The sequence below is a fragment of the Rattus norvegicus genome, chromosome 14, assembly GCF_021556685.1.
Source record: "Rattus norvegicus strain SHRSP/BbbUtx chromosome 14, alternate assembly SHRSP_T2T, whole genome shotgun sequence".
NCBI classification, from domain to species: Eukaryota; Metazoa; Chordata; class Mammalia; order Rodentia; family Muridae; genus Rattus; species Rattus norvegicus.
This window is the reverse complement of record NC_141547.1, coordinates 36,305,964-36,320,460: the sequence shown is the minus strand read 5'-3', so window position 1 is coordinate 36,320,460 and position 14,497 is coordinate 36,305,964. Positions and strand designations below refer to the sequence as shown.

Genomic DNA, 14,497 nt, shown 5'->3' with positions numbered 1-14,497 from the left:
GTGCAAGAACTGTTTTACATATGAATGTATCCATGTAATGTTAATTATAATTCTGTCTTAGACATTCGTTCAAACAGCATAAGGGCTAAAAAAAAAATCCCACAGTGGGAGAGAAAAGCTGACTTTAAAGTGTCAGCTTCATGTTTTAGCGACTTAATAACTAAGTTATGTTTAAGTGACTTAATAACTAAGTTTTCCAAATGAAGCCTTTGCTTTTACCAATTCTGTAGTGTCTCCTTTAGAATTTAATACACAAAATAGTCATAATTACAGACTAAGATTTTAAGAAATGATCAAATGATTGCTACTTTAAAAAAAATATTTTATGTATAAGTAGCTGTCTTCAGACACACTAGAAGAGGGAAGCAGATCTCATTACAGATGGTTGTGAACCACCATGTGGTTGCTGGGAATTGAACTCGGGACCTCGGGAAGAGCAGACAGTGCACTTAACCACTGAGCCATCTCTCCAAGTCTACTTTTTTTTTTTTTTTTTAAATATTTTTGTTTGTTCAATTTTAGGAAAGAAAAAAAGTACATTGACTGTTGCTGGAAAAACGTCACCGTCGGGGACTTCATCCGCCTGTCCTGCAACGAGATCATTCCTGCAGACATGGTCTTACTCTTTTCCACAGACCCTGATGGAATCTGCCACATCGAGACTTCCGGCCTTGATGGAGAGAGCAATTTAAAGCAGAGGCAAGTGGTACGCGGCTATGCAGAGCAGGTGAGCAGTGTCTGTCTGTCTGTCTTCTTAGCTGGAGGGTTCGGGACGCTCCTTCCTCCTCAGGAAAGGTCTGGGCTAATTTTTTTTTTTACTGGTTAGAGAGATTTTTAGTTTAATTTTTACCACCGACTAAATAGAACTTTCAGCTCTCAGTGGACGCATGTTACATTTTATAGATAAGAGGATGGACCTGGGAGTTCACACTCTCTGGCCCGCCAGCAGACTCTTTGTCACAGCCTTAGGGGAGCCCAGCCAAGTTCATCTGCAATAGACATCATCATGGCATAATTTCATTTTCTTACTCTTGGGGTCTTATATTTTGAGTTTTCGTCATTGTTCCTAAATGTCTAATTACTCATATTCCAAAGCTTTAAAAAAACACTTTCCCATGCCATAGCCCTCTGGCTGCCCATCTTGCTGTGGTAAGGGAAATGAGGCTGGCAGAAATTCGAGAAAGTAAATCTTCGCTCTGCCACTGGTCGCTTTGTGTTTTTTACTCACAAAGTGATGATCCCATGAAGTTATTTGGGTACATGATGACTGAGTTTCCTCATAGTGACATGGAAGTCGTGTCTCTTTCTTGGCATTGTTGTTTGAATTGGGTGAAACACCATGCTCAGAGCTAAACATCGCTTTCCCTCTGTCTGGAAACACTTGAGATAAAAAATTTTTAAATGTAATTGTTTTTTTTTTTAAAACCTGAAAACCTGAAGTATCAGTAAGTTGAAATCTCTTCATCTTTTTTTTTAAAAGATTTATTTATTATATATGAGCACACTGTAGCTGTCTTCAGACACACCAGAAGAGGGAACCAGATCTCATTACAGATGGTTGTGAGCCACCATGTGGTTGCTGGGATTTGAACTCAGGACCTCTGGAAGAGCAGCCAGTGCTCTTAACCGCTGAGCCATCTCTCCAGCCCTGTCTTCATCTTATATGCATAAATAAAACTGTCTCAGCCTCCTGGCAGCTTAGCATTTCTTCCTTATCCTTTTCTACCTATGACTCTTCATGCAGCTTGTCCCGTGGTTCAGCTGCTTCTGAGCTCAATGTCTTTGCCCCTTTCATAAGCAGCCCTACTTCTGGGATTCTGACAACATCTCGAATAGAGTTCCATCGCAGCACTAAGTGCACATTACGCTGCTGTCAGTTGGCTAACAGACACACTTTGGGTTCAGTTCCACACGAGCACAGTCACTCCCTTGTCATTTGCAGTTTGTATTGAGAACTTGGGCAAACTCCTGGTCCTCTGTGTATCTGCAGCTGTTCCTAAGCCGGATTGTAGTGCCAGCCTCAGTGGATTGGGAAAAAGAAATTGTTTTATGGAGTTCAAGTATGTAGTGTAGACTCTAGTATGTCAAAAGAATTCAATAGGGATTAATAACAAATCAAATTATATTGTCATATAGTTCATGTTTTCTGGATTTGCTACAGTAATATAAAAATATTACTCAAATAGCTATAACCAAACTTGTTTTCTCTGTTGCTCGTCACACTTCCGAGAGAAGGTTTTCTGTAACCCAGGCCAGCCTGAACTTCACCACACAATAGCCCTGGCTGGCTCTAAACTCATAACACGCTTACTAGGTGCTGAAATCATGTGCATGAGCCACCCATGTCCCAGCTGGTGTCTGGTTTTTAAGGAAGCCACGTCCTACAGACAGTGTTTTGGTGTTTTTATGTGCGTTGGTGTCTTGCCTGCATGTGTGCCTATGTGTGTGTGTTGGATCTCCTGGATCTAGAGTTCCACAAGCTGGGAACTGCCACATGGGTGCTGGGAATTGAACTTTGGTCTTTGGAAGAACAGCCAGTGCTCCTAACCACCGAGCCATCTCTCCAGCCCCAGACAATGTTTTTAAAGACATTTTGCCTACAATCACCATTGGTTTCATAACAGAATTATAAAAGTATCTGTGTGCTCCGCGAGAGAATTTTGAGAGATGGTGATGTCCTGCTTAGTTGGGAATTGTATTCATGGACTGTGTATGAGATTGAATACTTACGTTCTCGAAGGTTTTTCCACATGCTCTGAACGTAGGTTATAGGCAACCACAACAAAATAGTTCCATGGCTCATGACACTAATGTTTGCTCCATGAGTGGAAACTCTGATGCGGAATCCTGCGAGCATATCGAATTGAAACTTGCATCATGTGATTAATATGAAAAAACAAAACAAACAAACAAAATGCTCCTTCTGATGTGGAATCTGTATCATACTCTAAGGTCCTTCCGGCCCCTCTTCATCCTAAGGCAGTCACAGCATACACTCTGAGCTCTGAGGCAATGCGTGCGTGCGTGCGTGCGTGCGTGCGTGCGTGCGTGCGTGCGTGCGTGCGTGCGTGCGTGTGTGTGTGTGCTTTAATTACTGTATGTATTAAGAATTGGTCAAAATGATGCAGTGTTTAAATACCAAGATGCCATCTTAAATTTTTTTTCTTCTGTGATTTTTTTTAAAAATATTTTTAGGACTCTGAAGTTGATCCTGAGAAGTTTTCCAGTAGGATAGAATGTGAAAGTCCAAATAATGACCTCAGCAGATTCCGAGGCTTCCTGTGAGTGACGCGGAACTTGGTTTTGTGGGTCTGAAAGAAAGAGTTCTTAGTTCAGTAATGATTTTCTGGATTCGCACCCAGTGCAACTCACTAGAGGCTGCATGTTTGGCCCCCTGTAGTTTGGTATACCTTAGAATTTAATAAACGGTCATCTGCATGTATCATAAAATAATCTAAACAATAAAACCCTCGTAAAGCGTTCCTAGAATCACTGCTTCCTGTGGTATAAGAATATATTACAGGACAGTATAGCATAGGCCAGCCTTGACTTTACTAAGCAACCCAGGCTTGCCTTGAATTTGTTCTTCCGTCTCACCTTGGATGACAGATAGGATCGCCAGGCTTCGTGGTAGGCTCAGAAGATGGGAAAGTTTGGAAGGAGGGATTTGTGCAGGCATAATAGGATAATCTGTTTCTTTTATGGGAATCAGAGTAGCAGGAATGCAATTCTGGTTGGAAAGGGTTAGTCACCGACTTGGGAGCTTACCTTAGAGTGTGGGAAGCCATAGTAGCATTTAGTCTCTACACTTAACACACCATCCCCACCTCTCCGCAGAGTGCCTATAGTGTGGGGTGTTTTGTAATCCCAAACTTGACTTCTGAAACTTAGATATTTTATGACTCTGCCAACTTATGCTCATTAACTTTATTTTTACAAGGGGAAAAAAAAACTTAGGAAGAGAAATTTTCCCACCTAATTTCCCATTTTTAAAGACTAAAATTGTCCTGATTCCGTTATCTGGTCATTTAAAGCATGCCAAGAGATTCAAGGAAACACTAATGTTTCTCGTGAACTAAGGATGAAAACGAGGCTTCTAGGGAGGAAGACTGATCCTAGTAGAATGACTTGAGGAATGGTGGTTTTAGGTTTTAACTCCCCGCTGTAAGGATTCTGCAGCGAATGCTACCATGAATACTGGCTGGTGGTTACCTACATATGACACTTGTAACTCTGAAGTCTTTGTCTTCACTTTCTCATCTATGAAGCCAGCATTGTAAACCCATGGCTTTGGAGGCTGTGACTAGAGGATTGCCACAGGTTCAAAGCCAACCTAGGTTTGATAGTGAGTGTGTGGTCAGCTTGAGCTGAAGAATAAGCTCAGACTCTTAGCCAAACCAACGAAGTAACATGAATGAAGTTAGACTAAGGTCAGGGATGCCTCTTGAAGTGACATCTCTCTACACAGAAGTTTAGAATAAATTCAGCTAGAATAAAGTCAGTAAGACTGGGAGTAAAATGGCCGACCTCTTCCCTTTTCCTTCCCTTTTTCTTTTGCCTTTTTGAAATTTTAATAGTTTGTTTTTTTATTTCTTGAAAATTTTATACAAATAGAGATTAATGAATGAAGCCATTCCCTTTTATGATTGTAAAAATTATTATTCATGACTATAAAACATTGGGGAATGATAATAGCTGTCTTTAACTGTTCTCATTGTGGGCAGTCCAGGATCCATTCCCATTTGCTTCCTTTTTCTTATCAATAGTAAACTTCTGTGGGTTTTTACTTTATTTTCTTTGCAGATTCCGAGAGTCAGGGTGGTAGATTTATTGACGAATTTCACTCAAGTAAGAAACAACAGCTGCTTACAGATTAGTGATTATTGCTTAGAAAGCCATCAAAATTTAATGACAAAATTGAGATGACTTTTTCCCACTGTGTGAAAGGTCATTCTTGCTTGTTTTTGTAACTCTTTCACTGATTTTACCCTGTGCTCTTGTCATAGTTTAGTCAAGTAACTGCTTCGGTAATTTTGAAACGGGCTCTTACCCAAGTTTCCAAGTGTGTAAAAGTGGAAGGAAAAGTGTGAGGAACACTCAGGTTCTCCCCGCAGCCGTGCCATCTCACAGTTGTGCTAACGCTGAGCCTTCTCTCCCACTTCCTCCCCTGCCCCGTGATGCATAACTTCATCATCATATACTCAGAGCAGATGAGGACAGTATAAAAAACACACAGCCATCATCACACTGGAGAAGCAAAACCATTGATCTCATCTAGGACCAGGAATTGGTTCACATTTTTCCACCCGATGGGAAAAAAATATTTTATGATAATTGTCTTCATCAAAACAGGGCTACACAATAAGTTTGACATTACATTTAGCTAATCAATTTCTAATTATCCTGTCCCAAGAAATAAGGTCCTTTCCCCAATTCCAGGTGGAGAGGATGGATTGCCTTTTCTTTGTGCAGAGCCCAGCCCTCCCCTTCCCTTCTCCTATACGTTCATTCTTTGAGTGAGCCAGGCCGCGTCTACTGGAAGCACTTAGCCACCTGCCTCCTTCTGGTGAGGTTTACCTTGTTTCTCTGGCTCGTCTTTGCCAGCTGTCCTTAGGCAGAATCTGTTGAACGAATCAGATTCTGTCTCTAAAAACAGCAAGACCTACACATATATCCTACCTACATACACACAAAACATTGCTTGTGATTCCGGAGGCGTGGAGCCTCAGAATTCTGCCACAGACTTCAGGTTGTCATTCTCTGATAAATCTGGGGGCCTCCCCCCCTTTCCTGTAAATCAGGAGGCCTGTGATGCCCCCTGTCCTGTTCTCAGACGGGTGGTGTCGGCCTTCACCTCTGATTACGCAGTTTCCCATCGATCTTTGATTCAATGTGCTGAGCCAACACCAGTTGTCAGTGCCCAGCAGGGTTTTTAATTTCAGCCAAATCAAAAATCCTACTTTTCTAAATCAAGACTGTCTCTTTCATCAACTAAGTTCTCTGAATACAGTGTGTTCTAGCAAGGCAGGCTCTTCGTTTAGAGTGCTTTTGAGTTCTTGTAGTAATGGAATGCACAAACAGTAACTTCTAGAAAGAACAGGAATTTGCAACTTGTTGCAGCTTTCCCCTCTGCACAGCAGGTAATTACAACAGCAGAAGCAAATGGCCCAGAGACTTGAAGCCTTCCCTGTGAGCCGTCACACTCACCACATAGGGTATAGAATATTCCAGACTCTCACCTTACCTCCCCACTTTTGCCATTTAAAAATCTACATGCTGCCTTTCTTCCAGGGAACACTCCAACAAAGAACGTGTGGGCCTCAGCAAAGAGAACTTATTGCTCCGAGGGTGCACGATCAGAAACACAGAGGCTGTTGTGGGCATTGTGGTCTATGCAGGTTCGTTCTGCTCCTCCCTTTACTGAGATCTCCTCGGTGCCTCCTATGTGTTAGCATTCCTCGTTTCCTCAGAACGGAATCTACAGAAGGTAAACTGTGTCTCGGTGAACTTAACCTCCCAGAATCCTGGTTCCCCCAAGCGAATTGCATGGACAGATCAAACTGGCAAAACGTTCTGCGGCCGCGTTTGATGGGGTGGGTTAGCAGCTGCCTGCGTGTGCGTTGTCCCCAGACTTGGTGCTTTCTCTGCAGGTCATGAGACCAAAGCGATGCTGAACAACAGTGGGCCGCGGTATAAGCGCAGTAAGTTAGAGAGGAGAGCAAACACGGACGTCCTCTGGTGTGTCCTGCTTCTGATTGTCATGTGCTTAACGGGAGCACTGGGTGGGTAAAGTTCAATCACCTAATACCTTGTCAGTTTTATTTTCTACTATTTTTCCCAAAATAACATCCAGGTTTGGTTTTCGTAAGAGAGTTTTAATTTGTTAATTTTTCCTGAATGTTTTCTTGTCTTGTCCTTTACAACACTGTTCATGAAGCCAAAAAGACCTGAGAAGAGATAGATAGATAGATAGATAGATAGATAGATAGATAGATAGATAGATAGATAGACAGACAGACAGACACAGGGAGAGGGAGAGGGAGAGGGAGAGGGAGAGAGAGAGAGAGAGAGAGAGAGAGAGAGAGAGAATATAAAGGTCAAGAGACTGAGTAGTCCTATGATTTTGAGCTTGTTTTAAAGAACAAACAATTGGTGTTCAAAGTAAACATTCATGTGTTTTTTTCTTGAGGGGCGTGGTTCTCTATTTGCATGCTCTGCTCCCTGTAGCATCCTTTTGGCGTCTGTGTGCTTTTTAAAGGTCACGGAATATGGCTGAGCAGGTATGAAAACATGCTCTTTTTTAACATCCCTGAGCCGGATGGACGCGTCCTATCCCCGGTGTTGACAGGATTCTATGTGTTCTGGACCATGATCATCTTGTTACAGGTAATCCCTGCCACACTTAGCAGAGAATGTTGACCTTAGCCTATTATCTAGCTGTGCTCACCGGATCGCCCTGGCTTTACCCTTTGAAAACTGTTTGCCCCTTGATTAGGTCTTGATTCCCATTTCTCTCTACGTGTCCATCGAAATCGTGAAGCTGGGACAGATCTATTTCATCCAGAGTGATGTAGAGTTCTACAATGAGAAGATGGACTCTACCATTCAGTGCCGAGCTCTGAACATCACTGAGGACCTTGGGCAGATTCAGTACCTCTTTTCCGATAAGACAGGAACTCTCACCGAGAATAAGATGGTGTTTCGGAGGTGCAGTGTAGCAGGGTTTGACTACTGCCATGAAGAAAATGGTGAGTGAGGGGTCCCTACCCAAACCGCCTGTAACTTTCTCCCAACCGCTTACCTCCCTGGTACGCTTTTCAGGTTGCAGTATTGAGTCATTAACTCAGCCCAGTGGGCTTTGTGTTATATTATTGTTCCTTTAGAATAGTGGTACTCAGCCTGTGATTGACAACCCCTTTCATAGGGAGCATCTAAGACAATCAGAAAACACAGATGTTTACACTATGATCCATAACAGTAGTGAAATTAGTTATGAGGCAGCAACAAAAATAATATCGTACTTGGGAGTCACCACAACATGAGGAAGTGTATTGAAGGGGTGCAGCATTAGGAAGTTGAGGAGCAGTGCTCTAGAGGTCAGTGGACGCTGAGGGACCTACTACTTCACACTATAGTCACTGGATGATGAAGGGTACCAGGTGGTGAGTACTGCGATGCTCAGTCTGTTTTGGTAACACTGTCTTCCACACAGCTGTATACACGGAGCTGTGGGGGATCAATGGGTTTGGGATAAAGCTAGATTCTTCCCAGGATGTAGTTTGAGACATAATATTTGCACTGAAATAAAAGCTATTAACAGTATCTGGGTTTCTATGGCCAGTGTTTCAGGATTTTCTACCTTGAAAGAATTCTAGAAAGACTACTGCTGCATGATGGTATCCTCCTCACACATACAAATGATCTAAGCGCACTTGGCAATACTGTTATGTGTTTAAAACCTGCCAACTTGGAAGTGTAACCCATGTCCTGGCATCATCAGCGTCATCAGAGCACCTGGGCTGTATTGGAAGTTATGGAGCTGTGATTAAAATCTCATCTAACAGAATCCTGACATGATTAGCATGCATATCAAAATGTAAAAGTCACTTTTTTGAGACGGGATTTTTTTTTCTGTGTAACAGCCCTGGCTGACCATCCTGGATGTCACTCTGTACACCAGGCTCACAGGAATCACCAGCTTCTGCCTCCCAAGTGCTGGGATTAAAGGTGTGTGCCACCATGGCTGTCCAAAAAGCCACTTAAAAAAAAGGAAATAAAATGAAAGTAAATATGCCACTCTTATTTTGAGAGAGAGAGAGAGAGAGAGAGAGAGAGAGAGAGGGAGAGAGAGAGAGAGAGAGGCAGAGAGACAGAGAGGCAGGCAGAGAGACAGAGAGAGACTACTGAAAAATGTTATTTAGCTGGAGAGATGGCTCAGAGGTTAAGAGCACTGACTGCTCTTCCAGAGGTCCTGAGGTCAAATCCCAGTAACCACATGGTGGCTCACAACCATCTGTAATGAGATCCGGTGCCCTCTTCTGGTGTGTCTGAAGACAGCTACAGTGTACTCGAGTACATAAAATAAGTAAATCCTTAAAAAAAGAAAAGCAAAGAAAGATGTCATTTAAACTTTTCACATTAGGGTAGTTATAGATTGCAGTGACATCATAGAGGGTTCAGTGTGTCCTCATGCCATTTCTCCTGTGAGAAATGTGAGTCATGACATGCCTTTGGTAATTGATGAATTGATGACGTATCAATACATCATCATTACCTGAACTCATGTTCTAAGAGTACCCTTTGTTTTCTCTTATGTCTCTGGCTGTCTCCGGGTGACACCTGGAATGCCCGTAAGCACTGTCACACAGGCTCCTGTACCCTTGACAGTTTCTCAGAACTTCTCTTTGGGTGAACTTATCAGTTCTGACAGGCACTGTTCTAGGATGGTCTGGCAAGTGCCTTTATAATGCACAGCTTGTAAGTCTGTTGATCCATGGAGGTATTGGGGAGCACTAAGAAAGGCCCTATGCAGTCGAGCCTGAGTCTCATCTCTGCCATCTGCAAAGGCTGTGTGCTTCAGCAAGGCACATAATTCTCTGAGCATCAGAGAGAGGAAACGGCCATTGTGGTATCCACTCCACTGAGACAGTCTGTGCAGAGATGCACGGAGCAGGGCACACAGAGAGTCCTCATATATGAGTAGGTACTATTGCTACTTTCAACTATTGTTTTGTAAAGAAGAACCAGGTCTGCCATTTAGGTATCTCGTGATCCACTGTGAGACCCATGTTTAATTATAAAAATAGCATGTTAGTTATAATATTAACGCTGATATTCCTAGGCTTGGGGGATGACCCATTTGGTAAAATGCCTGCATGGGGACCCAAGTTCAAATCCCCAGCACCCATTAAAAAAACCCCATGTGACGTCATTCATCTGTTAAGTCACTGCTAGGGGCACAAAGATGGCTTCCCTGGACCCATGGAGTTCATTGGCTAACCAAGCTATCCAAACCAATCAGATTCAGTGGGACACACTGTCTCAAAAATCAAAGCAGCTTCATCTGGCTTCCACTAGTGAACGCACACGTGCATGTGCACACACATTTATGCATATTCATATATACACACGCACATGAATATGTACACACGCATACACGTACACACATGGAAATACTTGTTCCAAATTTGGTTTGACTGTCAGGCAGCCAGATAGTTTTGGATCTGCGTCTTGCACGGATGCAATCTGGTATTTTAAAGACAGGACATCAGGCATTCTTGGACTGCATGAGGTATGTGGGGCGTTAGTTCAGAGCAGAGGTTTGGGTGTCTGGATGGTGTGATTGGAGGAAGGTGGGCTGAGTGTGGTGTTTACAAGTATGTGGAACGCAGGATGTCAAGGGTGTTGTGGATGGTTTGAAGGAAGACGTGTGGATGATGTGCAGAAGGAAGCCCCATGTTTGTCCTGCTGTCAGCCCTGTGGACAGCACACTGTAAATCACGGTGTGATTTTCCCTTTGTCTCAGAACCACGTCTTTCAGATTTGAAACCAATGCAAGTCGTAGGCCATGAACGAGTTTCAGAATATCTGAGAAGAAAGTGACAAAAGAACCCTTTAGAGATGGAAGGAGGAAAGGACATAGGAAAGATAATTGGTTTAACTCACGACCTGCCTTTAGATACAGAGAACAACAACAGACTGTGTTTCCTTGCCCTTTCCAAGACTTTCACAGAACTAAAACAGAAGCTCCTCTAGGAGAATTAAAGGCCTTTATCACCCCTGTTTGTTTGCAATGTGATATCAATCTTGGCTTTTCACAGACATCTTTGATACAGTTTTCTCTGGGCCTTGAAGTTTAGTCTGAGTCACTCTGTTTTCTGAATCACACTGTAATTCTCTTGACCTATATGTTGGTAGAACTTGCCACGATGTGAGTAAAGGCTGAGTCATTCCATTTCATTTTCATCTTGCAGTTCCACTTATTGAGCAAGCTTGTCCTACAGTGATATCTGAGCTACCTGATGCCATACTAATCTACACAACTGTGTGATCCTAATTCCCTCGGTGATGGCTCAGAGAAATTTCATGAACTCATTTATATGGGTTTTGAGGCATTTTAGTTGTCTTAGAAATGACATTTCATTACCAATAAATTTCTTGAGCTATTCAAAGATTTTATCAACCTTAGCAGTATTCCCTCATTGGATTGGGTCCTTCTTTGTTGAGATGTTCAGTCAAGAAAGATGTTGACAAGCATACCTAATGTCTACCTACTGAATGCCGGTAGCCATTGCCAAAAGTTACAGTTCCACCCAAACAATTATTGAACCTCTTAGAACTGTGTCAAGTTAAGGACCTATGATGTAGAGGTATGAGTATGGGCTTTAGAAGCAGGAAGACTAAATTTAAATCCCAGTTCTCTCTCCAGTCTGCTGTTTATCAAAATTAGAATATTCACTCTCTGTTAGTTTCCTCAGATGCAAAGAGAAACAATAGTTCTTGCCAGATAAAAGTCTTTTGAAGATGAAAGTGAGTGAGTGTGTGTGTGTGTGTGTGTGTGTGTGTGTGTGTGTGTGTGTGTGTGTACAATAAATATATGACTTTGGATGAAAATAAAAACCTGTAATAGCTGTGAGCCCTTACCCACAGCCTTCCCTTAATTCTAGAGCTATTTTGTTTACATACCTATTCATCCATTATTTGTTTGCCAAATACTTATATAAAATAAAAAATTGGGAAATATAACATATATATATATATCATAGAAATATAACAGGGGAGATTGACATGTAATTGGCCATACTTGTGCATGTGGCTATATTTAGAAACACTCCAGCATTAAATCACAGAATCATGACTCTTACGTCCAATAAATCTGGCCTTAAGACTAAATCTAGTTTGTTTTTGTAAGATGACAAATAAATAAAGTTTATTTCTTTACTTATAACATAGTTCCCGCTCGGAGGAATGCCATAAGGATTCAATAAAGCAAAGGTCTGGTGTATGGTATCATTCAGTCCAGGAAAACTGTAAATGCCTAATGAGTAGTCTGGCTGGGAGCTCATAGCTACATTAGAGGGCTGCATTTCAGGGATGCTAGGATGTTTCTGCATTTAATACAGTATATAAAGAGAATTAAGACAAAAATATGGCATGACCATCTATATCAATGCAGAGAAAGCCCAAGATACGAAATGATATCATTTGGAAAAAGTTAAAAGTATAAGACTTGAGGTCATCAGAATTAGAGGTCTTCAGAGAGAATGAATGTTTATTGAAAGCCACTTAAATCATGCCTATAATCTTAGCACTTTGGAAGTGGAGGTAGGAGGAGCAAGAGTTCAAGGCTACCCTTGGCTGCATGCTGAATATCTTGGGTTTCACGAGACTGGCTTATCAAACAAATAACAGAAAGACACAAAGAAAAAATAAGCTAGCATATTGCTTCTTAGGCCTTTCATTCCCTTAAAAACTGGCAAAGTTATTACAATAAATAAAATGTAAAAACACTTTATGAAGCAATTTGCTCCAATCAATATCTTATTCAGTAGCTCTTAGGTTAAATAGACACAGCCACCGACCCAACAAGCATGTTCTCATTTTCCTCTGAGGAATATTTTAATAATAGGTAAGAACACACACACACACACACACACACACACACACACACACACACACACACACACACACACACACACAGAGCTACTCTCACAGGAATTCTACTGGAGAAAGTCATCACAGATAAATAAATAGATAAGTAGTGATCAGGACCTGACAAAGAGTTAGAATAAAATGGTGTGACATATGATGATTGGATGATTAGTTTGGACTGTGTGGCTAAGCATGACCTTTTCAAATGGACATTAGAGTCTAGATCTGAATGACGAAGGACTTCCAGGCCAAAGGACCAACTACTCTTCAGGCCCTCATGATGTTGTGAGCTTTCACACTTTGAAAGAAAGTAAATAAGGCCACCGAATCTGAATGACACGAAGAATATTGAGCAGTGGTTCTCAACCTTCCAATGCTGTGACTCTTAAATATAGTTCTTCATGTTGTGGTGACCCTGACCATAAAATTATTTACATTGTTATGCCATACCTGTAATTTTGCTATTATTATGACTTGTAATGTAAACATCTGTGTTTTCCAGTGATCTTTTGGGGGTTGTGACCCACAGGGTGTGAACCACTGATGTAGAAGAAAGAGGGAGTTTCAGACTATACGGAGCTATTTAAGCTAGGAAGAAGAGCCTGAGTTTATTCTGAGGGGATCCTGAGGCAATCATCAAGTGATCTTATTCGATTTAGCTTTAAGGAAGGGCACTCTTGGCTGCCATTTGATGAACAGATTTCAGATGAGGAAAGAGACTAGTTTTGAGGCCCTGAATTAGTTCACTTAAAGATGTTGGCAACTTGACTGAGATAATGGAAATGGGTCTGGACACTCAGGGCACGTGTTTGATGGGTAACGGACATGTGCTGATGAGTGTCTGGATGTGAGAAGGCAGTGAAGGGTCCAGAGTCTAGGTTTTTGGTAACCACTTAGGCAATAAAAAGATGAGGAAGCCCAGAGAAAAGGTTGAAGAGGAAATCAGAAATAGCCCAACTGTAACCAGGCGGAATCTAAGGTTACTGTTATTTATTTACTTATTTATTCCTCAAGTACTTCTTGAGTAACCTATGAGTTACTACACTGGACTCGGAGAACATATTAATGAAACACGAGTGTCTCTGGCCATTTAAACTGTATGTTTTACAGGATGGTATAAAATAAAAATTGTGTGGTAATGGCAAGAATAGGATCAGTGGCAAATTAGTGGGGCCCTACCTGAGGAATCTTCACTGATAAAAGAGAAGAGACCTGAGGGAGGTCAAGGTGTGAGCCATGTCCATCTTATAGAAGAGCCCGTGGCCAGCCAATGGCAAGAGTCTGTGGAGAGGTGCATGGATGAGTATCGATTCTAAGAGGAGGTCAGAGTTAAAGATGCAGTTTGTTCCCATTGTTAGGGTCATTGTCACTATGATGAAACATGACCAAAGGGAGGAAAGGGTTTAATCGGCTTACACATCCACATCACAGTTCGTCATTAAAGAATTTGGGACAGGAACTCCATCCGTGCAGTGACCTGGAAGTAGGAGCTGGTACAGAGGTCATGGGGGATGCTGCTTATTGGCTTCCTCAGCCTGCTTTCTTATAGAACCCAAGACCACCAGCCTAGGAATGGCACCACCCACAATGGGCTGGGCCCTCTCCTATCGAGCTCTAAACCGGGAAAGGGAATAACATTTGAATTGTAAATAAGAAATAACCAATTTAAAAAAGATGGAAAAAGAAATAAGAAAATGCCTTCCAGGCTTGCCTACAACCAGATCCTATGGAGGCATTTTCTCCTCTCTTGTGACTCCAGCTTGTGTCAGTTGACATAAAACCAGTACTCAGGTTTGTAGGCTGAGCATAGAGACATTTTGTTTCAAAGATCAGACTGTATGAGAAC

General features: G+C 41.9%; 1 protein-coding gene across 2 annotated transcripts in view; it reads left to right on the top strand.

The window, feature by feature from the left end:
- Positions 1 to 14,497, top strand: part of Atp10d (ATPase phospholipid transporting 10D (putative)) — a 112,234-nt gene that overhangs the window by 53,007 nt on the left and 44,730 nt on the right. For both annotated transcript variants that reach the window (XM_087583785.1, NM_001427806.1), the window contains 6 exon segments: positions 523 to 727; positions 3,196 to 3,281; positions 6,292 to 6,398; positions 6,651 to 6,782; positions 7,259 to 7,386; positions 7,496 to 7,748. In XM_087583785.1, the coding sequence (XP_087439911.1) occupies positions 523 to 727; positions 3,196 to 3,281; positions 6,292 to 6,398; positions 6,651 to 6,782; positions 7,259 to 7,386; positions 7,496 to 7,748 (911 nt within the window).